The 26971-nt window shown below is 37.5% G+C and overlaps 1 protein-coding gene across 2 annotated transcripts in view; it reads left to right on the forward strand.

The window, feature by feature from the left end:
• SNX24 (sorting nexin 24) overlaps positions 1-26971 on the forward strand; it is a 164634-nt gene that overhangs the window by 98558 nt on the left and 39105 nt on the right. Inside the window, exons 3-4 of one of the 2 annotated variants that reach the window (XM_055387423.2) lie at positions 2322-2426; positions 5427-5505. In XM_055387423.2, coding sequence (XP_055243398.1) covers positions 2322-2426; positions 5427-5505 — 184 coding nt within the window. The remainder of the gene's footprint in view (positions 1-2321; positions 2427-5426; positions 5506-26971) is intronic. The other variant, XM_031010737.3, reaches the window with a different exon arrangement.

The following is a 26971-nucleotide window of genomic DNA, read 5'->3' on the forward strand; positions in this document are numbered from 1 at the left end:
CAATACACAATGTAATCATGGAGTGACTGTCCTGACATAGTCACAGGTCCCACTCATGCTCAAGAGGAGGGGATCATACAAGGCATTTACACCAGGGGACCATTTTAGGATTCTGTCCCCCACAGCCCTTTTTCTCTATCTGTACCTAACTCCTAATGTCATCTCCTCTAGTTCCACAGCTCTAATTACCTATATATTCTGACCCCCACATTTACAGACTCGTACCCAACTACCTACCCAGCATCTCTACTTGGATGCCTACTGAGCATCTCTGACTTAAAATAGAACAAGTGATTCCTTTATATTAGGAATGTCTTTGATTGCATGTAGTAGAAACTTGATTAGATTTCTTAAGATATTTTTTATTCTCACATTACAGGAAAACTAAAAACAGACAGTCCAGGTGATGCACGCATCTCACAACATTCATGTTCCAGGATCCTTGTGTCTCCCTGCTTCAATGTCCTCATCTTAGCATGTGACTTTCACACTTCTGGTGACAACATAGCTCTTATTCCAGGCATGGCTTCTGCATTTTCTGGCAAGAAGAGCCTGTTGCTTTTTGTTAGGAAAGCAAGAGCCCTACCCCAGTAGACATGTACACATATTGGTAACTCTGTCACATGGTCACCCTAATTAAAAGGGAACCTGGAAAACCAGTTTATAGCTCAGCATGTTAGCCCTCTGAATGACGTTGTTTTTTTTCCCCCAAAAATAGAAGGAGGGAATGAATATTGGCTAAGCAGCTAGCAGTGCTAGCCACATCCCTTATTCATGTGGGATTAGATTTGGCTGTAAGTGACTCTAAAACCAAAATAATGGTGACATTAACAGATACAACTTGGTCCCTCCCTTCATAAATGTCTGGTGCTGGTGTGGCAGTTTCATGATCATCAGGGACCCAGGCTCTTGCTGCTTTACGATTCTCAGTGCGAGACTTCTAACTCAGAGGCAAAGGTGGCCACTCTGCTCTAGCCAGTACATGGGCCCCTTCTTCGTGATGTACAACAAATTTCAGCCTAGAATGGTTAAGGGTGAATATACTCTTACATGTGGAAAGAATTTTTTACTGTAGTTTAGCTGCCCAGGTTTAATTGTATGAATTTTCTTATTCATTACTATGCTGTTTCTGTGCATGTGTAGTAAAGGAGTAACGTTGGTAGGTTTTTTTCAAGTTTTTAATTAGCAATTAAGCACATTGCACTTAAAGAAGCAGTGTATTAGTTTCCTATTGCTGCTATAACAAATTACCATAAATGTAGTGGCTTAAAACAATATAAATTTATTGTCTTACACTTCCTGATGTGAGGAGTCCGAAGTGGGTTTCACTGGGCTAAAATCAAGGTGTCAGCAGGATGACGTTTGCTCTAGAGGCTCTAGGGCAGAAACCATTCTTTCCAGCTTCTAGAGGTCACCTTGGCTCGTGGCCTCTTTCTCCATCGTCAGAGTCAGAGACATTGTTTCTCCTAGTCTCTTTCCAACTCATTCTGCTGCCTCCCTTTTATAAGGATCCTTGTGATTACATTGAGCCCACCCCAATAATCCAGGAGAATCTTCCCATTTTAAGACCATGAATTTAACCAAATCTTCAGAGTCCCTTTTGGCATATAAGGTAACATCCACAGGATTAGGATTTGGTTATTTTTGAGAAAGGAGGATTATTCTGCCTACCACAGATAGCTCTAATGTAACTTCCAACAGAATTTTTGTTTATTTATATTATCCCCTAAAACTACTGTCCCAAAAGGCTTAGCTGAGAACTATCATTCAGTTTTCATGAATGGAGTTGGAAAGTAATTGTTAGGAACATTGAAAAGATTAAGCCTTTATGTTTTTAAGTTCTCTCTCCAAATGATGTGGTCTAGTTAATGGCATTTCTAGGGACAATACTTATATACAGTTGCATTTTGTTTTGATTTCTTTATATGAAAAACATGTAGAAAGACTTCTTATCAGCAAAGTCCTTCATCCAAGTAAAATTTTGTTGTATTAATTGATTTTTGTAACTAAATTTCTTTACTTTTATTTTTATTCATTTACTAGGCTTTTAATTTTTCAGGAAAAAGGATTTCAATCTGAAATATCAACAATAATACCTACCAAAACAGAAAACCATTATTCTGAAAACTGAACAGTCAAGATACCTAAATAAAGAATTGTTTGACAAAATTGCAGTGTAATTATATTTTCCTCTATTTTTTATTGCAGATAGCAGTAGTTCACTTTCTTTTATTGGCCTTTTTTCCCCAAATAATATCACTATAATTAACAGACATCTCTGGTTTTTTTTTTCTTTTTCTTTTTCTATTCTGTCTTTATAGCTTAAGAAATGTATAAAAACTCCAGAAATCCCTTCTAAACATGTTAGGAACTGGGTCCCCAAAGTCTTGGAACAGCGACGACAAGGCTTGGAAACATACTTACAGGTAAGATATGTTTAGATCCTCATTTTATATAACATAAATAATCATATGTCTTACCATTTTTTCTCAGGACATGTGAGTGCAATGTAAAATATATTAAGCAGCCAAAGATTCTAAATTAAAGGAAGTCCAAAATTACAGATATGTTGTTGGTTGGTTCTTGTAACTTTAATTAGGGTTCTATTTAAAATTGGTTCTATGTATTGGGGAAGTGAAATTTCAATAAAAAGGTGAAAACTGTTGAGGAGAGGATCTGTTTTTTAATTCAACTCTACAAATTATTTTGTTTTTTGCTTTTTGCTTTTCCTTCAAGATTTTTTTTGCTTCTTTTTTTTTTTTTTTTCTTTTTCTTTTTTTTTTTATTATACTTTAAGTTTTAGGGTACATGTGCACATTGTGCATGTTAGTTACATATGTATACATGTGCCATGCTGGTGGTATATCTCCCAATGCTATCCCTCCCCCCTCCCCCCACCCCACAACAGTCCCCAGAGTGTGATATTCCCCTTCCTGTGTCCATGTGATCTCATTGTTCAATTCCCACCTATGAGTGAGAATATGCGGTGTTTGGTTTTTTGTTCTTGCGATAGTTTACTGAGAATGATGGTTTCCAATTTCATCCATGTCCCTACAAAGGACATGAACTCATCATTTTTTATGGCTGCATAGTATTCCATGGTGTATATGTGCCACATTTTCTTAATCCAGTCTATCATTGTTGGACATTTGGGTTGGTTCCAAGTCTTTGCTATTGTGAATAGTGCCGCAATAAACATACGTGTGCATGTGTCTTTATAGCAGCATGATTTATAGTCCTTTGGGTATATACCCAGTAATGGGATGGCTGGGTCAAATGGTATTTCTAGGAAGTCAGTGTGGCGATTCCTCAGGGATCTAGAACTAGAAATACCATTTTTTTGCTTCTTTATAGCAATCCCAGCCTTCACATTTTGAGTTTTGAGGGGCTGGTTGGGGTAGTGAGAGAAACTGAACTCACAGCAGGCCTGGCTAGTGTATCTTTGGAATCAAATTGAAAAGGAATGTATAAAAATTGCCGATGATGAAGTGCCAACCTCTTTGAAAATTCGAATGTCAATTTAGAAAGAATGCACTGGGACACTCTTTTCTGCAGCTGAGAGGAGCAAGCAGAGCTGCCTAAGTGAGAATAGGACAAAGACCGTCTCTCTACCAAGTGACAGAAGAAGCAAAAGGAGAAGGTAGAGCAGTATCAGCTTCTCTGAGTTTTAAAACAAAAAGAACTAGTGGCCCCAGGCGAGTACTCAGTGTAGTCATCATTAAGTCCAAAGAACACTGTGCAGGGCAGGAGCTGGGGTGGGCAGGCCCTGAGGTCAGCCAGTACCATTCTGCCACTAACCCATCTTGGTAAGGTGGCAGGTACCATCCTGCCACTAACCCATCTTGGTAAGGGCCAGTAGTATGGTCCCTCCCTGGCACCACTGGAGAAGCGACACATGAGAATGATGGAGTGAACATGGCTGGGGGCAGGGGAATCTTGGCTCTTAAAACAAAAGAGCTGGACTCTCACCTAAGAGCTATGAATTAATGATTGACCCATCTAAGACACGTTACATCAAACGAATCAGCAGCCGTGACTGTGTTCTCCCTTTGATATCTTCATGGCCCTTTAAGCATTAACCCTAGGGTGGATTCTGTTGAGGAGGGAAACTGAGGACTGTGGAGCTAGTATGCCATTTCTTCTACAGAGCTCTATGAATGGCTGTCCCTGAATCACTAGTGATGAGAAGCTGAGGGGAGGCTGACTCCTCAGGCTTGTACTTAGTGAGAAATTCAGAGGATTATCTCTCAGTAGAAAGATGCCAGAATTCCGTTCCTGGCCCTTGTAGTTTTCCTGGTCTTTACAGTGCTCTAATAGGAAAGCTGACATGCAGAAGGCCCCTGAGGACATCTGAGGCGGGCTCTCTTTACTATTTTTGCTCTTTTGCTTTTGGACTTGGTAGAAGAATCCTTCACTGTCTCTCTCTGGGGGTGAGAGCTTAAAGGAAATGGGGATTATTACAAATCACAAGAATGTGTGTGGCCATGGTTTTTGAGACTGAGGAGCTATGATCCTTCCATAGCTTCAGGCAACACTGCAGAGCAAAAAACAAACCCCTCAAAAAAATCAGACTTCAGAAATTGTATGCAAAGAGTAAAAATGCATGTTCTCTATAATTAAATGGAATAGGTAAACAATGCATTCTTATTTGTAAGCCAGATTTTCCATGATATTGTATATCTTCAAGCTTTAGTTCTGAAGAAAGCTCTACTCTGTTCCCCTCATTGTATTTGACACATGATTTCCATTACTACTCAGTGTAAACATTTTAAGTTGTTTGTACTTCGGATATAAATATGTGCATAAAATCATCTGGCACAGAGAGGAGTTTATAGTGACACTCAAATTGAGCTTAGAATTTTCTATTCTCAGAAATAAGGCTTGAAAGATGTGGTCGAAGGGCTCAGAGGGCTTGCTTCCTGTTGTGCATTTAATAGTCAATTTGTTGTCACTTAATTCCCCCAGGAGTTCAAGGGAGTTTTCTTTTCCACTTGATTCTATTTGCAGGCAATGGGAGGTAGATGGAAGTTGCAAAGATAAGCCTGAACACTTAATCTTAAATGAAATGCAAATCCTAGCCTAGGTGTCATTTCTTGATCATTTCAAGTCTCCTTAGAAGTAAGACAGCATTACTGTTTCTTCTGCTTGCTTACATTACACCAGCTAGAATCCATTCATGCTCAGGACCAGTCTGAAACCCAGGGAGTGGATGCCACCAGCACTTTCTCAGCAGATATCATCCTGCCACTAACCTGTCTTGGTAAGGGCCAGTAGTATGGTCCTGATCTGGCCCATGAACCTAAGAAAGTGTTAATACCTCCAAGCCATAGCATCTTAAGTTCACAGGGAACTTAGACATTACATAGTCCGGTCCTTCAGCTATTTCACAATCATCCCTCTGGCCTCAATTTCCCACCCATAAACAGGCAGATCAGCTCTTGAGAGGGTCAGAGAAAACAACTCTTCCTGCCATCCAAGGGGCAGCTAGTACATTCTGGACCATGGGTGAGTACAACCCCACACATTTCCTAAGGTGGTCCCACACTGCTCTTTTATTTTAGAGATGGACAAACTGAGGTCCAGTGGAATTAAAAATCTTGCCCCCATTCCTGCAATATATTAGTTAAAGAGTTGGGACTGGAATTTTAGCTTCCTAACATCCAGTATGGGCTCCTTTCTTCATGTGTTGTGGATTTTTCTAAGTCAGGAGAAATTTTTCAACTTTGACATACAGCTTTACATAAGGCTCTAACAGATAAAGGAAAAGACCTGATAATCATACACTATTACAGCCTAATTGACTATCATCCCCCAACTCCCTGGATAAGTAGATAGATGATTTTTTAAATCAATAACTTGAATAGCAAAAACTATGCATATGCTTTCATTTTCTGTGCTGTATTTAAGTAAGAGGCTAACTTAAAAACAAGAAAGGTCAAATTACCTATTTTCAAAATTAATTTTGTTCTATCTGAGATTTTAAACAAAGGAAACCCAACCTGTTTTGGCATCTGTACTTTTAAAACTCTTTTTTATTCCTTTGTTGGTCACCAATGAAATGAAATTAATGAAAGAAATAAAACTAATGAAAATGAGAGGCAAAAAAGCCTACAGTTAGCATTTATTTGGCTTTCTTCAATTTGAAAATAAACATATCGTATTAGTCTTCAAGATACAATTTATAAATAAATATTTTCTTTTATGTTTTAGCATCTCTATTCAATTTAAGTAATTTTAGTTTAAAATAACTAAATTAGGAAATTTTCCTAGTGTACATTTTTGAGTGTAGGTTTCTTAAAAATATTTTACATTGTATTTGAAAAAGCCACTTTATTTTCAAATAGAAATTTCAGATCTTAAGGTGAAAAAAGCAAGCATATTATTCAAATTAATGAATTGCCACAGTGTAAATAATTTATGGATAGGTTCTAATCAGTGAATTTACCTTGAAAAACTTCTGCCAGTCTAGAGATTTCCATATGATCATATTTGCAGAGTCTAACAGTTGAGCAATTACAGCAAAGTCTATTTAGTGTTACTTGCCTGGAGATTAAAAACAATAGTATGAAGGTTACATAAGTGAGTTTTAATTTTTTAAGTACATTTCTGAACCATTATTATTTTCCTACTTAAATTTTCAAATGATTTGATTAGAAACAAATTCTAAAACAAAAACGAAAAACCCTAGCTGAATATCCAAGTACGTATAGTATCTTAGAATCAAAATCTATAATTAATTAGGGAGACATCAGAAGTTATATTTGGCATTTGAGTAATTTGAAGTATGGCGGTCTACCTGATGAACAGTGAACCTTAATTTTATTTCCTAGAGTCATTTTCTGTTTATTGAATAAGAAATCAATTAACTATTATTATGTTTTCTTATCTCTTTCCCCTTAAATAATATACTCCAGGAAAACTCCCTGAGGTTTAATGGATGAGGAAATCGATCTCCTGTAAAAGTAGAATTAAGTATAACAATACCTTTCTATATGAGTGGAAGAAAATCAGTTGGTTTTCATCTCAATAAAAGGTCTATGCCAAATAAAGAGTTTTCTATTAAACTTTTATTTTTCCAAATTATATAAACTAGAAATTCATCTACTCTGGAGGGTGTTTTAACTTGAAGATAAAAGCAAGTTAATATTTGATATTAATTTACCAATAAAGGTTTTATGTGTGTGTGTTTGTATAGTTTTGCTTAATGATAAGCACTCATCAAGCACCTATGATGTTTGAGGCAGAAGGGTAGATCTAGCTTCAGAGATACCTTGAACCATAGCCCAAATTAAGCTACTGTAGTTATTTTCTCTGTCGCTCCTCTCTGCTTTCCATGGTGCAGGCTTCATCTGGCCCCCCTAGTGGTACAAAAGGGCTGCAACAGTTCCAGACCCCACCTACTCTTAGCACATAGCCTAGTACAGAGGAAAAGAAGGTTTTCTTTCAGTAAGATTTCACAAAAGAAAGAAGCAGTGTCTTGCACTAGGAGTCCTGCAGATGTTTTTCCTGATCTCATTGGCTTATATTTGTGTGCATGCCCACTTCTGAACCTCACCATGGCCAACCATCCCACTGAGTTAAGTGAATCAAAGCCTGCTCCTGAAGATGAGGGAGAAGGGGTGATTTCCATAATGAATAACCAGGGCATTCTTGGTAAAAGAAAAGGGAATATTCTCACTGTGGGTTGGGGAGTGGAGGGCAACCAGCAAATTACCATCACAGAAAATGATGATGCTTAGAAATTTTGAGTAAATTGCCCAGGGTTATGAAAAAGTGGGGACTTTCCTGAGACTGGAATTCAAGGCTCTTTCCTAGATAGATAAAGCTTCTAGAAAATTTAAAGTCAGGCCGGGCTTGGTGGCTCACGCCTGTAATCCCAGCACTTTGGGAGGCCGAGGCGGGTGGATCACGAGGTCAGGAGTTCAAGACCATCCTGGCTAACACGGTGAAACCCCATCTCTACTAAAAATACAAAAAATTAGCCAGGCGTGGTGGCGGGCACCTGTAGTCCCAGCTACTCAGGAGGCTGAGGCAGGAGAATGGCGTAAACCCGGGAGATGGAGGTTGCAGTGAGCTGAGATTGCGCCGCTGCACTCCAGCCTGGGCGACAGAGTGAGACTCTGCCTCAAAAAAAAAAAAAAAAAGAAAGAAAATTTAAAGTCATAAATATCCTTGACTTTTGACTTAAAGACCAGAAATATTTCTTACCTTTATTTTTATTTTAAAAATATAAAATAATATTTGCTCATTAACACAATTACTTTTACATCTAAAAATTTTAATTACCAATGAAGTTATGAGCTAGACCGTTAAGGAATTTAGCATCTCATAGTGTTTACCAGTTTCTGAAAAGCAGAAATCTTAAGAATAATTTCAGTTTCCCAAATTGATTTGACCATCAAACACAGTTTATATGATAGTTTTGCCTCCTGATTTGAGATGACTTCCTGCCTTCCCTGAGACTCCACTGAAATGAAAGTACAGAAACTTAAGAATGAATAAACTCCAACACTTAAGTAGTAGATGGGCAAGGAAAAGAGAAGATCGTCAAAGGAAGAACAATGTTAACAACCTTCTGGAAGATAGGATGTGGTGGGAGCATGTGAGTGGATAGAGCACAAAAAGCAGCAGTCCGAACTCAGTCCTGTGGGTCTGTTGTGGAGGCGGGAGGCAGCCTGTGCAGGCAGTGCTGGAGAGCTTCTAGGCTCAGAGTCTGCGGGTAAGGCAGAGCACGGGGTGCGCAGGGAAGCTGAAAACAAGTAGATCCATTCAGGGCACAGGTTGAGTATTCCTCATCCGGAATGCCCCGAAATTTGAAACCTTGAGTGCTGGCATGACGCCTCAAGAGGAAAATTCTCTACATAAGAACTTAATATAAACTGTTTCATGCACAAAATTATTTAAAATATTGACTAAAACTACCTTCAAGCTATGTGTATATGATATATAAGAAACATAAAGAATTTCATATGAAGACTTGTGTCCCATTCCCAAGATATCTCATTATGTATATGCACACATTCTAAAATCGAACACATCTGAAATCGAAAACACTTGTGGTCCCAAGCATTTCAAATAAGGGCTATCCAAGCAATGTCTGCATGGAACACATGCCTAGGCTACTCATTCTATGCAGAATACATGCAGCCTGATGTTTGTGACCAGATGAATTTTTTAAAAAAGAATTTTCTTTTAAAAACAATACAACAACAAAAAAGTAAACAGAATGGCTGGGAAGATCTAAGTCTTCTAATGTGGATAGTAGGGCCCCCAAGTTAACAACCCCCTTCGCACTCGCCCCAGGGAAAAGCCCACCTGACTGCGCGCTCCACTCATACGGTTTGTGCTCAGGCAAGGGGCCTGTGCAAGCACTCCTGCTGACATACTAGCAGAGGAAACCTACCCAAGCCACCCGGGCTACTTTCTTCAGTGTGATCTGATGATAATCAGGCATTTGAAGAAAACAAGTAGCATGAACAAAAAGACCAAGATGAACTAAAATACTGACTCTTCAGGAAAGAGATAATTCGGGACATAAAATATATCTCAAAAATTGATGTAATAAATCCAGAGAGCTTCAGAGTGGTATTACATCCTTAAGATTACAATAGGATGCTGTGTAAAAGGAACAATCCGAGAACACATGAGAGTTCTTAGAATTAAGTGTTGTCCAACTGAAAACATTCAGTAGATGCTCTCTCTAGTTGGAAAACTGTTCCATAAAGCACAGATACAGAAACGTCAAACAAAAGACATAGAGGACCAATCCAGGTCTAACATCCTACTTCTTTCTGGAGTCCCAGAAGGAAAGGGGATGGGAGGTACAATACACAAGTAGGAAAGGGAATAATAGAAGGAAAAATAGTTGAAAACTTCCTCAGGTTACACAATATAAGCGATTTCTTTCTTTCTTCCTTTCTTTATTCCTTTCTTCCTTTTTTTCCTTCCCTTTCCTTTCCTTTCCTTTCGTTTCTTTTTTTTTTTTTTTTTTGGAAACAGAGTCTTGCTCTGTCACCCAGGCTGGAGTGCAGTGGCACAATCTCAGCTCACTGCAACCTCCACCTCATGGGTTCAAGAGATTCTCCTGCCTCAGCCTCCCAAGTGGCTGGGATTACAGGCACCTGCCACCATGCCCTGCTAATTTTTGTATTTTTAATAGAAACAGGGTTTCGCCGTGTTGGCCAGGCTGGTCTCAAACTGCTGACCTCAAGTGATGCTCCCGTCTTGGCCTCCCAGAGTGCTAGGATTACAGGCGTGAGCTATTTTGCCTAGCCATGAGCGTTTAAATAGGAAAGGTGCTCCGAGGATAAAGAACAAAGAATGACAGAATCCTTGTAATGCCTAGACATAGCCAGTGATATTTCAGTACATTTGAGACAAGATCCAAAATCTTCCAGAAAAAAAAAAAACAAACGATGGGCAAGGTTGAGCTTCAGTCATGGCTTCACTTCTTCATTTGAGGGTGGTTTAGTGGGTACATCCCTCCATTCTTCAGTGGAAACATTAACTTGTAAACTGGCGTAATATTTAAACAAAGGTTTTTCATGGAGTTGTGCATACGTTGCTTGTTCCATTTATTACAATAATGTGGAATTTATCTTTCTGAGAAAGGTACATCTTATATCACTTGAGAATAATAGTTCTTGTTTATATTTTTTTTGTAAACAGTAATTAAATGTATAGTTAGTATTAAGAGCTAAAGAGAAATAGCTCACAGAAATCAAGACTAAGGATAATCTAAGCTAATAATACAAATCCTTTTTTAAACAGTTTATTTGTAGAGAACACTTCCGAAGCAAGAGTGAGGCTGGCTTGTTAAATAATAGTAGATGCCCCTGAGTTACTGTCTTCACAAGACCCTATTACTTGACTAGCCTGCCCTTCATTCATTCTTTAAATTATGCAATATGATATGTACCATTGGGTCAGTAGTCCACAGTGGGTCAAAGAGTATTGTGTCTTTGACTTTTCCAGTTGTACATGAAACAGTTACTAAAATTGACCATATGTGCTTGAAAATGTGTATTCTTAAATTCTCAAATGCAGTGAACTCTCTCTCTCGAACTCTCTCTCTCTATATATATATAGTTTTATATATAAAATACATATAATCAGATCAGTGTTAAGTATTCTGTTTATTAATGTTTATATTTTTAATTTTTGTGGGTACATAGTAGGTGTATATATTTATGAAGTACATGAAAGCATTCTGTTTAAATGTCTTGTATTTTAACTTGGCCACTCAATCTATAAGAACAAAGATGTGTTAAAATTTCCCACTTAAATTTCTTATCGTTATTGATATAATTGGGGTTAGTTCAGCCATTGGTGCTATCACTCCATCTTTTTCTATGATTTTTTTTTTTTTTGTCTGCTTTTGGATTGGTGACCAATACTGGTTTTTTTTTCTTTCTATTGTTCCCCCATTTGTTTATATTTGTTCTTTTAATAGTTACCTGTTATCTTTACTTTCCTCTTGAACATTACAAGGGCCTTACAATATTTTAATTCTGTTTACGCTAGATATAGGAATCTGGGTTGACAGTTCTTGTCTTTCAGCACTTGCAAAATATTGTGACACTTCTTTCTTGTCTTCGTGGTTTCTGATTTTTAAAAAAAATCAGTCATATTGTTTTTCCCCTATATTTAAGGTGTTATTTTAAAAAGGCTGTTTTCAATATTTTATTCTTGTCATTAGTTTTCAGAAGTTTAATTTTGATGTGTCTTGGTGTGTATTTAAGTTTTTCCCCTTTTGAGTTATCCTGGTTTCTTGAATCTGTAGATTAATGTCTCTTGTCTGATTCAAAAGTTTTAGCCATTATTTCACTGAGTACACTTTCAGCTCCTTCTTCTTTCTCCTCTTATTCCAGGCCTCTGATAACAGGAATGCTAATTTTTTTATTATAGACCCACAGGGACCTGAGACCTTACTCATTTTTCTCAGCGTATTTTTTTTTTCTCCATGGTCAGGGTGGGTAAATTCTATTGTTCTATCTCCCAGTTTCCTGATTCTTTCCTTGATTCCTTGCATTCCACTGTTGAACCCTTAACTTAAGGTTTTTGTATCAGTTATTATATTTTTTAGTTCTAAAATTCCCATTTGTTCTCCTTTATATCTTTTATTTCCTTCCTGAGATTTTATATATGTCTTCATTGAGTCTCTTTTGTTTTGTTTCAAATGTATTTATAATTACTCATTGAAAAGTTTTTATTGTGGCTGCTTTAAAATCGTTGTCCAATAATCTTTACATCTCTGTCATCCTAATGTTGGAATCTATTGATTATCTTTTTCATTCACTTTGAGATCTTCCTGGTTCTTGGTACAATGTATAATTCTGATTGAATCTTATACATTTTTATAATTATGAGACTCTGGCTCTTATTTATACCTTCTATTTTAGCTGACTTTCTCTAACAGCTCCATCAGGGGAAGATGGGATGTGGAGGACATTACCTTGTTTTTCCCAGGTTAAGGTAGAAGATTAGACTCCTCACTTGGCCCTCGTTGATACCTGGAGGGTAAGGCTTGCTCCTCATTACCATTAAGTTGTAGAAAGTTCTTTGCTAGATTTCATCTGATGCCACCATAGAAGAGAAAGGGAGGAGTACCTCGTTATTGCCATTGGCCCTGGAAATCTAAGCTCCTCACATGGTTTCCGCTGACGCCATAAGAGGGGGCACATTACTAAGTGGTGAAAGCCCTGGTCCCTTACGAGGCTGTCTCTGTTACCACCCTATCATCGACACCTCATTACAGCCTTATAAGGATGGAAGTCTAGGCTTCCCACTATGCCTCTGCTGCCATGAGTGGAGGTGAGGGCCACAGTTTCTTCCGTGGTGTTTGGCTGGAGTAGAATGGTTAGTGTCTGCAAATTTTCCGTCTTGCTAGGCTGCCCCTCTGTTCTATGTCTAGACAGAACAGGCTTTGGATGCAGTTTTTTTTTTTTCTATCTCTGGGCATTTCCTGGTTGCCACCTTTTCAGCTCCAAGTCTGCAATATATAAGGCAAAACAAAAATCCAAGAAAGATAAAATTCGTCACTGTGTATCTTAGTTTATTTTCTGCAGCTATAATAGAATGCCACAGACATTCTATTATATGTGGTGCCAGCCCCTTCCTGGGAGCAGTGAACAGTGTCCCAGGCCTGATTTGGAACACAGTCTCTGCAGGGAAGGCTTAATTGTCCATCTGCTGTAATTTGTAAAAATAAAACCTTTAAAACTCTTGGGAAAAAAAAATATATATATATACACACACACACACACACACACACACTTACACAGCCACCATATTTTGCTTAGCTGTTCATCAGTGGGCACCTGAGTTGCTTCCATGCTTTAGTTTTTGTGAATAATGCTGCTGTGAACATGGATGTACAAATATCTCTTAGAGATCCTGCTTTTGATTCTTTAAGGTGTATGCCCAGAAGTGGATTGCTTGATCATGTAATTCCATTCTTAATTTTTTGAGGAACCACCATACTGTTATCTACAGTGGCTGTACCATTTTATTTCCGACCAACAGTGTGCAAGGGTTCCAATGTCTCCTCCTCCTCACGAGCACCTGTTGTTCCCTGGGTTTTTTATATTAGTCATACTGATGGGTGTGAGGTGGTATCTCACTGTAGTTTTGATTTGCATTTTTCTAATGATTGCTGATGTTGAGCATCTTTTCATGTGCTTATTGGCCATTTGTGTGTCTTTTTTGGAGAAATATCTCTTCAAGTCCTTTGCCATTGTTTAATTGGGTGGTTTTTTTTTCATTGTTGAGTTTTAAGAGTTCTCTATATATTCTGGATATTCTTCCCTTATTATGTAATATGATTTGCAAATATATTCTCCCATTTTATATATTGCCTTTTTTGATAGCAGAAAATTTTAAATTTTCATGAAGTGCCATTTGTCTGTTTTTTCTTTTGTTGCCTTCATGCCTTTGGTGTCATACCCAAGAAATCATTGCCAGATCCAGTGTCACAAAGCTTTTTCTTTGTGCTGTCTTCTAAGAGTTTAATAGTTTAGGTCTTACATTTAGGCTCTGGATCCATTTTGAGTTAATTTTTGTATATGATGTTAGGTAAGGATCCAGTTTCATTCTTTTGCATGTGGACATCCAGTTTTCCTAGCACAATTTGTTGAAAAGATTATCTTTACCCATTTGAATGATCTTGGCACTCTTCTCAAAAAACCGTTGGACCATATATGTGAGGATTTATTTCTGGACTGTTTATGCCATTACATTGGTCTATATGTCTATCATATGCCAGTACCACCTGTTTTCATTTACTATAGCTTTAGAGAAAGTTTTGAAATCAGGAAGTGTGAGTCTTCCAGCTATGTTTTTCTTTTTCAAGATTGTTTTGGGTATTTGAGGGCCCCTTGAAGTTTCATATGATTTTTTGAATGGATTTTTATATTTCTGCAAAAATAAAAAAACTTCTTTGGAATTTTAATAGGGATTGCCTTAAATCTGTAGATCACTTTGGGTAATAGTGACATCTTAACAATTTCAGGTCTCCTAATCCATGAACATGGGATATCTTTACATTTATTTGTGTCTTCTTTAATTTCTTTCAGACATGTTTTGTAGTTTTCATTGTATAAGTCTTTCACTTCCTTGGTTAAGTTAATTCCTAAGTATTTTATTCTCTTTGATGCTATTGTGAATGGAAATAGTTTCTTAATTTCCTTTTTGGATTGTTTATTGTTAGTATATCAAAATGTAATTGATTTTTATGTATTGATTTTGTATCATACTACTTTGCTGAATTTGCCTGTTATAACAGTTTTTTTGTAGAGTCTTAAGGATTTTCTACATGTGAGATCATATCACATGCAAACATAGATAATTTTACTTCTTCCATTCCAATTAGGATGGCTTTATTTCTTTTTCTTGCCTAATTGCTCTGGCTTAAACTTTGAGTACTATGTTGAATAGAAATGGGGAAAACAGGCATCATAGTTTTGTTCATGGTTGTAGAAGAAAAGCTTTCAGTCTTTCACTGTTAATTATGATATTTACTGTGGGTTTTAAATATATCACATTTATTATGTTGAGGTAATTTTGTCTATTCCAATTTTCTTGAATATTTTTGTCATGAAAGGGTGTTGAATTTTGCAAATTTTTTTTTTTTTTTTTGAGATGGAGTTTCACTCTTGTTGCCCAGGCTGGAATGCAATGGCGTGGTCTCAGCTCACTGCAACCTCCACCTCCCAGGTTCAAGCGATTCTCCTGCCTCAGCCTCCCAAGTAGCTGGGATTACAGGCACCTGCCATCACACCCGGCTAATTTTTGTATTTTTAGTAGAGACGGGGTTTCACCATGTTGGCCAGGCTGGTCTCAAACTCTTGACCTCAGGTGATCCACCCACCTTGGCCTCCCAAAGTGCTGGGATTACAGGCATGTGAGCCACCACGCCTGACCACCAAGAGTTTTTTTTTCACATCAATTAGATGATCATGTGGTTTGTTTCTCTTCTGTTAGTGTGGTATATTACATTGATTGATGCTTATATGTAGAACCATCCTTGTATTCCAGGAATAAACCCTACTTGGTCATACTTTATAGTCTTTTTATTTTTTAATTTTTAAATTTTTTTTTGTATTTTTAGTAGAGATGGGGTCTTGCTATGTTGCCCAGGCTGGTCTCAGACTCCTGAGCTCAAACAATCTGCCTGCCTCAGCCTCCTAAAGTGCTGGGATTATAGGCATGAGCCACCCTGCCTGGCCAATATAGTCTTTTTAATATGCTGCTGAATTTGATTTCCAGTATTTTATTGAAGACTTTTGCATCAGTGCTCGTCAGGAATTTTTGTCTGTAGTTTTCTTTTTGGGGGTGTCTTTGTCTGCCTTTGGTATCAGGGTAATGCTGGCTACCTAGAATGAGTTAGGGTGTATTTCCTCCTGTTAAATTTTTTGGAAAAGTTTGAAAAGGATTGGTGTCAGTTCCTTAAATATTTGATAGAATTTAATGAAGCCATCAGGTCCAGAGCTTTTCTGTGTCAGGAGATTTTTGACTATTGATTAAATATCCTACTAGTTAGAGACCTGTTCAGATTTTCTAGTTCTTCATGGTTTAGTCTTGGTATATTTTGTGTTTCTTTCTAGAATGGGCAAGTTCTCATTTGTCCATTTCATTTAGGTTATAGAATTTTTCTTTTTTTTTTTTTCATGTATTCCATTTATCTCTACTCTAATCTTTATTTCCTTCCTTCTGCTAGCTTTGGGGTTTCAAAATGTTTTATTATATATATATAATAAAAATACATAATATATATATTAGAGACAAGACAAGGTCTTGCTATGTTGCCAGTGCTGGTCTAGAACTCCTGGGCTCAAGCGATCTGCCCACCTCGGCCTCCCAAAATGCTAGAATTACAGGTGTGAGCCACTATACCCAGCCTAATTTCCTAGGATCTTTATCTTCATGCAGCTTTTGTGGCTGGAATTGAACTGAATTTACTGAGAGAATTTTTATTTGCTTTTGCTGATCATTTGGGAAGACTATCAACTGAGATTTCTTAAGGCATTGTTTTTGAGTTTTTTTTATTTTTTTGATCACACTGATTGCATTGATTTAGGTTACACACCTGTAAAGGAACTGAAGCAGCTACATTGTCTGGGGTAAATACTCGGGGTTCATCATCTCATGCCAGGAAAATTTAGTACATAGACACACACGAGGAGTTAGGAACAGAGGTTTTGATAGGCAAAAGAAAGAGAAAGGAAAACAGCTCACTCTACATAGAGGCTTAATGACACGGGGTTTACTAAAGAATAGCAGAATCTCTGAATGATAGAGTCTCTGTGTCTGCCTTTGACCCTTTTCAAACACCCCCAGTGTTTAAGAAAACATTTTCCTCCAAAGTAGGCTGCCTTCCCCTCCCTACACTGGCTGTGTTTTCCACCTGTTATCTTTCTTTTCTGTGAGCTTCTTCACTTTCCTAAAGAAAAGATTCTGCAGTAACTTGATTTCCTTCCCCATGATGCAGTAAAAACTGGTATTTTATTTTGAAAATTGTTGAGTCAGTAGCTGTTTTGCTGCCTTTATCACTATTGCTTCATGAAAATGTTTAAACAACATCCCATCTGCCTCCTGAGACAAATGGTCATTAAGTGTCAGGCAGGGAGTGTCTTTTATCACCATGTGATGTTTTCTCTGGTGTTCTTTGTCACTTGATAAGCAGTGTTGTACTAGTTGGAATACTAGTACAAAACTGCTAGTTTGTAGCACTAAACTACAAAATTTTTGTCCCTAAACTATTTGTGAACCACATTTTCATCCATACTAGAATGTACTCATGGACTTGTTTTTTGTGACTGTAAACTTTATAAATTTGACATTTTATTATTAAATTTCCTAAAATTTCTATTTTATGGCCACAAGCCATTTTTAGGTACATATTTTCACCTTTTTCTCCTTTCTTTAAATAGTGCTAGCAGTTAATATTCTTTTAGGGAGCCTTTTCTTTAAGTCCTGTGCAGACCCCCAAGTTCTTATTTGTTTAAATCACTTCATGAGAATTGTAGAGAAGCCATAATTGAGCTGAGAGCAACAGATTAAACTGAACTGAGACTCAGGTCTTCAGCGCTTTCCAGGTTCACTTACCAGAGAAGGGGTTCCCTCTTGCTCATCTCATCAAAATCACAAACTACTACATTTCAAAAGGCTCACAAACTACTACATTTCAAAAGACTCAAAAGGCTGCTAGGATTTTGAGTCATGAAAACTACAATGGTTAAGTTTAGAACAGTATCTAATTACTATCTTAGAATTATTATTGTTTTTAAGTTAGTTTTACTTCTTAATGGTGTTTTCTCATCATTCATATAATTATGGATGTCTATATAAGTAAAAAAATTCTTATGCAAAATATGTTTATCTATCTTTTTTTCCACCTTCCATTTTTGTGGTCTTAAGTCAAACATGGTCAGACATGAACATATCTGTTTCTAGCCATCCAACTCTGGCTGAGGATTCTTTGAAAATTTCTCCTTTAATCCACATCTGACAAGGTTAAGGCACTGATGAAACTGAGTAAAGTTGGAATGCAGCAGGGAAGCCCCATGCTATCTATCCTTATTGCCACCCTAACCCTGACAACTCAGGGTTCTTAGAAGTTTTAGATTAAGAAGTGATTTGTCATGGCAGTCTTGGTTCTTACCAAGGATTTCCTTTAAACTGCATCTGAAGGAAAGAACAAGACCTATGTATTTGGGAGGGGGTGAGGGTTGATAAAAGAGGGATGTATAATTTGAACTTTATAAAATCACCATAGAAGCCTGTAGAATACAGTTTCTATGAAGATCCTGCTTATAACATGAGACAAACTGTTCTTTGTTCTTGTTAAAGATTGTGAACAGTGTGTTAAATAATATTAATGGCTGGGATTGTCAGTACTTAACAGTACCGTCCTTCTACAAGTGATTTTATTGATCGATACAGACTCAATGTAACGGGGGCAGATTATTTTTACTGATTTTATCGAAACCTTAACCAAGTTTGTTAGTGTGCCACATATCTTTAAATAGATCTAGATGATGATGTAGATTAAGAAAAGCAAACCACCATCCATCTCTTTTTGATCTGTTAATAACTTAAATCCATCATTGCTAGCAAGTGTTTTCAGATTCTGTTGTACATACATGTTTCTGTTGTGCCTGGTTAGAAATCCTATAACCTAGTTTCAGTGGTTGGTTTTTCATACAGAAAAACCCTAACTACTTATTTAGGATTTAGCAGACAAGTTTGTCATCATAATTGGTGAAAGTATTGACAAAATATGAAAATGAAAAAAACTTTAGAAGCTTTTGTTTTGTAAATTTAGTTTTTGTAGACAGTGACCTATAGATTTGTAGATTTTATGGTAGTTCTATAAGACTTTTTTTGTGCTAAGCTGAAAACTCTTTATGAAGGCTACAGATAATTTCTTAGAACAATGTATGGCATTTCCTTTCATAGTTTTTAAGGCCTGCATTATATCTATGGATAATTGTTCTATTTAATTTCAAATACATTTTATTTCTCCCAGTGATTTACATGCTTTCCATTTATCTCAAAATGATATGTACTTCATTTAAAATAATTTTAGTGCTACAAATAATTTCTTAGAACAATGCATGATATTTCTTTTCATATTTTTAAGGCTTGCATTATAACCATGGAGAATTGTACTACTTAATTTCAAATACATTTTATTTTTCCCAGTGATTTACATGCTTTCCATTGATCTCAAAATATGGTATATACTTTAAATATGATATATCACCTTTAAATGATATGTATTTCACTTAAAATAATTTTTAGTGCAGAGCAGTGTTTTAAATTTCTGAAACCATCTATACGTATTATTTCTTTAAAGGAAAACAGTACACTCTCTTTTCTAGGAAATAAACCAGTATTTTAAAAATTCAGATAGTGCATTCTTGCACACCTTGGGTAGACAAGCCTGATGAAAGCCAAGCCTACCAAGCTATGGGTAATGATCCTTCAGAGGTGGCATAGGCCAGTGGAGGAAGCATCAGTAATGGCAATTAGTAATATCAAAAATAGGTATTTCATGGAGAGGGATTTGTGTGAGAGAAGTGAATTGAATAAAAATATTAACTCTAGTGGATTGTGGCCCCAGAGCTTTGACTGGGCTTAAAACATGAAACTTTGGGAGTTTTAAACCTATGAATTATAAAATATTGACCACCTGGTTTGACAGTGCATACTGATTTTTAAAAATACCTTCAGCAGTCATTAAGTTCAATGACCTCACCTAGAGCCCCCTATTAATAAGGTGAATGTTTTGGGTTAAATTTTCCTCGAGGCTGGGCATGGTGGCTCATGCCTGTAATCCCAGCACCTTGGGAGGCCAAGGTGGGCGGATCACTTGAAGTCAGGAGTTTGAGATCAGCCTGGCCAACATAGTGAAACCTCGTCTCTGCTAAAAATACAATAATTAGCCAGACCTGGTGGTACAGGCCTGTAGTCCCAGCTACTCAGGAGGCTGAGGCAGGAGAATCGCTTGAACCTGGGAGGCACAAGTTGCAATGAGCCGAGATTGTGCCACTGCACTCCAGCCTGGGTGACAGAGTGAGACACTGTCTCAAAAATTAATTAATTAATTAATTCTCCTCTAGAGCTGGCCATGCTGTTTGGCGGCTCACAGCTGCATGCTGCTTCTAGAAAGAAGACTGGTGGGATGTGGGGTGATGTTGCACAGACCTGTGCTAATTTCCAGAAAGCCAGCTCAAAGCCCCTTTTAGAAACAGGTGGTGTCATTTCATTTATATGGACAGAAAGACCACATATTACCTTTTCTTCACACTCAGACTTCTCTTAAAAGGTAGATGGTTTTATCTCATGAAAACATAATCCCTGAGTTAGCATTGTATTTCTGTGAATATTAGTCCTTTTAAGGTGGCTGTGGGCTCTACTCTCTTTCAATACTGCAATCTTCCATTCAGAGAAGATTTTAGGAAGGCAGACATCCTTTAGATATTTTTGATTAGTATTTTATCAGATTTGTGTGTGATGGAATCATGAGTTTTAAAAGAACTAGCTTTTGTAGTGAGTTTCACTTTTAGCTTGATGACTCCAGTTTAATCCAAGGAAGATCACTACAAGTCTATTTCATAGTCATGTACTTTCTAATGTAAGTAGTCTCTTTCTTCACAGACATTAAAATTCTCTCCTTGCAGGTTAATATATTTTAATAACTTTTTTGTTATTGTTCTCACTATGTAATACATATATAGGCACATATCCAACATCTTTGGAAAACAAACAACAAAAATAATTTTCTGTAATTCATCCACTTAGAACAATAGTTCTGGGCCAGGCGCGATGGCTCACGCCTGTAATCCCAGGACTTCGGGAGGCCGAGGCGGGCAGATCACGAGGTCAGGAGTTCGAGAGCAGCCTGGCCAACGTGGCGAAACCCCGTCTCTACTTTAAAAACACAAAAATTAGCTGGGCGTGGTAGCAGCCGCCTGTAATCCCAGCTACTTGGGAGGCTGAGGCAGGAGAATCGCTTGAACCCAGGAGGTGGAGGTTGCAGTGAGCCGAGATCCTGCCATTGCACTCCCTCCAGCCTGGGCGACAAGAACAAGACTCCATCTCAAAAAAAAAAAAAAAAAAGAATAGTTCTGAATCAGGGACAGTTTTTGCCTCACAGGGAGCATTTGGCAACGTCTAGAGACACTTGTGGTTGTCACAGCTGAGGATGGGGTGCTACTAGCATGTGGTAAGTAGAGGTATGCTGTTAAACACCTCACAACTCACAGGCTAGTTCCTAACTAATAAATATTAATAGTGGCCCATAATGTCAAAATTATAGTATGCCTTCTTTGTCTTTTTCTCGTGCACGTTTATAATAATATATTTTTGAATATTATATCATCTATAATGCTTTGTAAATTCCTCTTTTAACTTAAAAATGTACCATATGCATTTACTATGTATTACATATCCTTGTAAGATCAAGTTTTTAAATACTAACTTTTTTATTATGGAAATTTTCAATATATAAAAAGTATAAAAATAATAAAATTTCAGATTCCTATCATACAGCTTCAACAATGATCAACTCAGGAAATCTTTTCTATATTCCTCAGTTATTCCCTCCATATTATGTTGAAGAAGCTGCCAAATATCATATTTTCATCCATGAATACTTTAGCATGTATTCCTAATAGATTTTTTTGGTAATAGGATTCTTTTGTAAAACAATTCTAACAAAGGCTCCATAATATCCTATACTGTGGATGCATTATATTTTATTTAACAGTCTGCTATTGAATTTTTTAGGTTGTTTCTAGTTCTCCTTCTAGAATTTTTTTCTTTTGTTTGGTTGGAGGTTTTGGTTTTTTTGTTTTAATCTTCATGTAGCATATTCTCCTTGTTCTACAGGTGAAGTAGAAAGTGTGCAAACTAAGCAAGTCAAGAATGAGCACAGGACCCTTAATTTCATTAAACACTGTGTAACTGGTAAAGATTAATGTACATATCTCTTGCTAATTCTTTCCAATTACTTAGTTCATATAAATTCCCAAGCCTGGTTAATTATGCTGAAGTCAGGTAGTAATTTTGAACAGTGTTCCAACAACAAGGGAATTTTCCTGGTGTAACCTTGCCCTCTCACACAGACTCTCAGCAGATTAGGCCCTCAGCCTGGAGTGCATTCATTTTCCACTCAGGCCTAATTGCTGCCGACTGGCTGCCACAGGTACCTGGATAGCCTGAGTTTAAAGAGGCAGGGACTTCTGAGAACAAATAAGGAAAGATTAATTGTTTGTTTTGTTCCCTCCCAAGAGAAATGTGGGTGCTTAATCAAGAAAAATAATTTCTTCTGTTGATTTGGCTTATTTGGAGAAAAGATAATTGTGTAAAGGTAGGTGCAAAATGATGCCTTTTATAAGAGAAATTGCCACTTACCTATACAAGAGACAAGCATATGGGGAAATAAATGTAAGACAGTGACGAAATGGATGGGGATGGCTCACATTTCTCATAGTAAGTAATTTGGCTGTTGGGCTTTTATTTGTACCGATAGTGCTAGCTAGTGTTGTCATTTGTTTTGTCTGGACCTTCGGAAATCTAATCAAGGAGACAATGGTGTAAAAAAAATCAACAACACTTTTCCAAATTGTTCTTAATTGCTAGAGTACAAAGTGAACTAAATGCTGTGATGTTTCCAATTAAAGAACCTGTTTCAAGCAAGCACTATTAAATCTATCTTTCCCAATCTGATAAATAAGCTATCAAAGAGTGGAGCCAGATTAATTGAGAGCAATTAGTTCTAGATTTCTTATAATAGGGAATGTGAACCAACATTGTTCATGAATCTTGCGGTTTATGGCATGGTAACTGTGTCATTTGTATCTCTGGCATATCAAAAAGGAAAATTGATTAAATGTTATCGTAGTTCCTATGATTTTTAGTGCCAAAAACTATTTTTTTCCAAAATCTCCAGTTATATAAGAAGGACATTTGCCATATTCTGAATCAGAGTTGACCCTTGTATTTGGAAAAGAGGAAATGATTAAATTAAAAAGAAGTACATATTGTCCCTCTAATAGGAAGGGATAGACTTGCAAACACAAGAATGTCTAGGCAGAAGTTAGCAAACTTTTTCTTTTTTTTTATTATTATTATACTTTAAGTTCTAGGGTACATGTGCACAACGTGTAGGTTTGATACATAGGTATACATGTGCCATGTTGGTTGAAGTTAGCAAACTTTTTCTGTGAAAGATTCGATAGTAAATATTTTAGGCCATGTGAGCCATATGGCTGTGTTGCAATTACTCCACTCTGCCATTGTAGTGCAAAAGCTACCATAGATGATACATAAAGAAAAGAGGTGGACTGTGTTGAAACATAACTTTATTTACAAAGGCAGCAGCCAGACCTAATTTGGCTGTTAGGCTGTAATTGACCCCTAGACTAGAGGCTGGTGGCAGGTTGGGCAGATAGGCAATAGTAAGGACTTGAATGGAAAAGCAAGGCCCAGCATAAGGAAGATGTGGATTCGGAGCCCTGAGTCTCCACTCTGCCCTATAAACTAGGGTGGTTACTTAACCTTGCTGAGCACTAGTCTCCTTTCCTTACTAGAGAGAAAAAAAGATATACCACATAGAGTTGTTAATGATGACTAAATTAGCTAAAATACATGAAGCATCATCTAATTCCTAAAATGTAACAGGCATACGATAAAGAGTAGCTACCATTTTTTCCTCAGATCTGGGCTATATTTAGCTTGTGTGTTTTTTCCTCATTTTCCTCAAACCCCAGAATGCCCCCAGGAATTCAAGGAGTCTGGAGGTTAATGCCCAGTCTTAAGTATTTAGCCATGAGAATTAAATTTGAAAATATTCTTTCAGGAACCATCTCACTGACTAAAACTATGACTGATTTAAAATGCTACTTAGGAATATACAAGGCAGAAATTTTAAAGATGATGCAGAGTGTTATGACTAGAAAGTTCTGATGGAATCTTTTACCCACTCACGCATTCATTAATTCATAAAATAAACGTCTTTTAAGAACCTGTGCTGGGCCAGACTCTCTGCAGGTGCTTTACCCTTATTATCTTCTAGCCGTCACCACCATCCTAGCTCAGCAGCAGCATCTGGTATGGGAAGTCGGTCTGCCTAAATATGAGCTATTTTGTTTAAAACCACAGGTGTAAGCCTATCTGTAAAATACATCAGTTTTCCTCAGTAGACAACGTGGTAGCAACCACACTGAAATTGCCTTGAACCTCTTTCAGACCCTGGTGTTCAAGGGAGCCGATCTGATGAGCGCCTGTGGGAAGCTGGTACCTGAGGGGCAGCACGTGCTGCCCTCTCACTAGCGTGTCTCCAAGGTGGACCATGTACAATGATCCCCTGGGGAGCAGAAAGCAGCCAGGAAACTTGCCATTCTGTTTATTTTTCTCTGATAAAAAGGTGGATTAAGCTTTATTAATATACCATTTAGACCGATACCAGTACTTTCACAAGTTGAAATGTCAGACTGCCTGGGGTCACATTTGATACGGGCATCCCCACAACCAGGGGCCTGACTTGTTCATTAGAGCCCACTGCGATTTGTGGGGCCTGATAGGTGGACTTATGAGTTATATTATCTGCATTCACCTAAACCTCACAAAAGGCACACATGGCTTACCAGGAGTCCTGCTGGGAAACCACCGGTTGAAGATTAAACCAAGAGCTCATGTGAATGGCAGTAGCACCTGCGCTGTCGCTTCTGCAAGTCCTCCTGAAAGTTCTCTGCAGCCCTCCCTTAATCTGACCCTTCAGAGTAAAGGCCCTTTGGACACCAAGTGGGAAAGTAGGTGACTTTTGAAAGAAAACAAATCTTGGAGAGAATAATTTGAACATGGATGTTTTTAAAAATGTCTATTATTATGGGATGTTGTTGCCAGAATGAATGTGTGTAACCTATAAAATTCTCTCTACCTCCCTTAAAACTTGATTGGGAGGCCGAGGCAGGCAGATCACCTGAGGTCAGGAGTTCAAAACCAACATGGTGAAACTCCATCTCTACTAAAAATACAAAAGTTAGCCGGGCGTGGTGGCATGCACGCCTATAATCCCAGCTATTCGGGAAGATGAGGCAGGAGAATGGCTTGAACCTGGGAGGCGGAGATTGCAGCAAGCTGAGATCATGCCACTGCACTTCAGCCTGGGCAACAGAGTGAGACTCCGTCTCAAAACACAAAAACCAAAAAACTTGGAAGTAGAATTTTTAGCCTGTTTAAAATGTTTCATAGGAAGAGTTTGGGTGGGTCTTTGACTTCAAATTGTTTTAAATGCAACATTTTCCCATTGTTCTGTAAAGAACAACTGTGTGACATCAAGAAGGGCAATTTCCTGACCAAATCTCATCAGGAAATCTTTGTATTTTAGGTGGACAGAATTGAAAGAATAAGTATTGTGATTTAGCAAGTGCAGTTGTTGGGTCTACTTGTCTTCATAAGATATTTTGACAATGGCAGTCATTAAAACCAGGTATTGATGAGATAAGCTGAATTTTCAGTCACTCTTGAACACAAGCAACAGCAGTCACTGTGTTGCAACCTAATAGAGCATATCTACTCACAGTACTCACAAATTAAAATATTATCACTACTCATATTAGAATAAGAACAGCAAGGTTTTTTGTACCAGTAATAGATACAATAAAATAAAATTTGTTTATTACTTCATCTTCATATTATTTTAAAATATCTTTTTGTATGTGTTTTATACGGTATCTAATTGGCACAGTAGTATCTTGATATCAGGTATAATTAAATATGCACTAAATATGTTAAATATGTTAAATATAAATAACCTAAATATGTTAGGGTTCTTTTACATTGGAGAAGTGTATGATAAAAAACGTTTGGAAAATACTGGTCTGACATTGTTCCATCCTGAATGGAACCTCCTACTCTAGGTTTTAAGTAAAATAGTGTAGTAACAGACTGTGTAGAACCTTTTTATTTAAAGATATTCTTTTTGTTTATAATTTATTTATAACTTGTTTATAATTTATTACATAAGGTGCTCCGTTTTCAAAAATCTGTGTTTTAAAAGTTCTTTCCCATTCAGAATGTGTCCACCTCTTGCTTGTGGTGCAAGTGGTGGGTTATTTTCAGGCTAGATGAAGGGCCTCACTTCCACATAGCTGAATCCAGAGTGAATTCTAGTTGTGGCAATGGAGTTAAGGTCTTAAGAAAGTCTAACACTTTCTAAAACATGTCCTGGTTTTGCCTTCTCTACTTTTTCTTGTCTCCATTTAGACAACAGATATTGGTTTTCAAAAAAAAAAACCTTACTTTTTCCACAGAGGATGGTGGTGTTCTGAGAGGGAATTGTGGCTAGTATTCCATTTTTGCTATTTCCCGACCCTTGCAGGATTCAGGATGAAATCATAACATCTCTTGTTCCAGAGTGCCTTTCATGTAACTGATACACAAATAAATTGACATTTCTTTTTTTATCTCTCATACACCTGGAATATCAGAGGATATTCCACAGCATTATTCCGGAAAGACATCAGAGCAGTGTGGATATGATGTTGGAACTCTGATCATCTGTTTCTGTTATTATTTTAAACCATTCACTATAGGAGACTAATCCTGGATCCCTCTTGCCCCAGTGAGACCTTCTTTATATTCCACATCCATTACCGAATTCAGCACCATCGCACCCAGGGTGCTGCTCGTGGGCTTGCTTATTTCAGGCATTATTATTCTTTGTCTCTGCACCACCCACCCACCTACCCCTATTCAAGACTTTCTCCACGGGCCTCTCTTGTACTATTTTGGAAAAATCTGGGCCCTTCTTAGTTCTTTTGTAAAAACTACTCTCTTCGCTAAACTCAGGCCCATGACTGTGCCCTGGAAGCTATTTGTGATTAGTCAAAAGAGTGCCTTCCTTGTTTGTCCTCGCCGCTGCCGTTGTTGTTTACTGCTTTGTTCCTTTCCTCTAAGATCA

Source organism: Gorilla gorilla, chromosome 4 (genome assembly GCF_029281585.2).
Source record: "Gorilla gorilla gorilla isolate KB3781 chromosome 4, NHGRI_mGorGor1-v2.1_pri, whole genome shotgun sequence".
Classification (NCBI taxonomy): domain Eukaryota; kingdom Metazoa; phylum Chordata; class Mammalia; order Primates; family Hominidae; genus Gorilla; species Gorilla gorilla.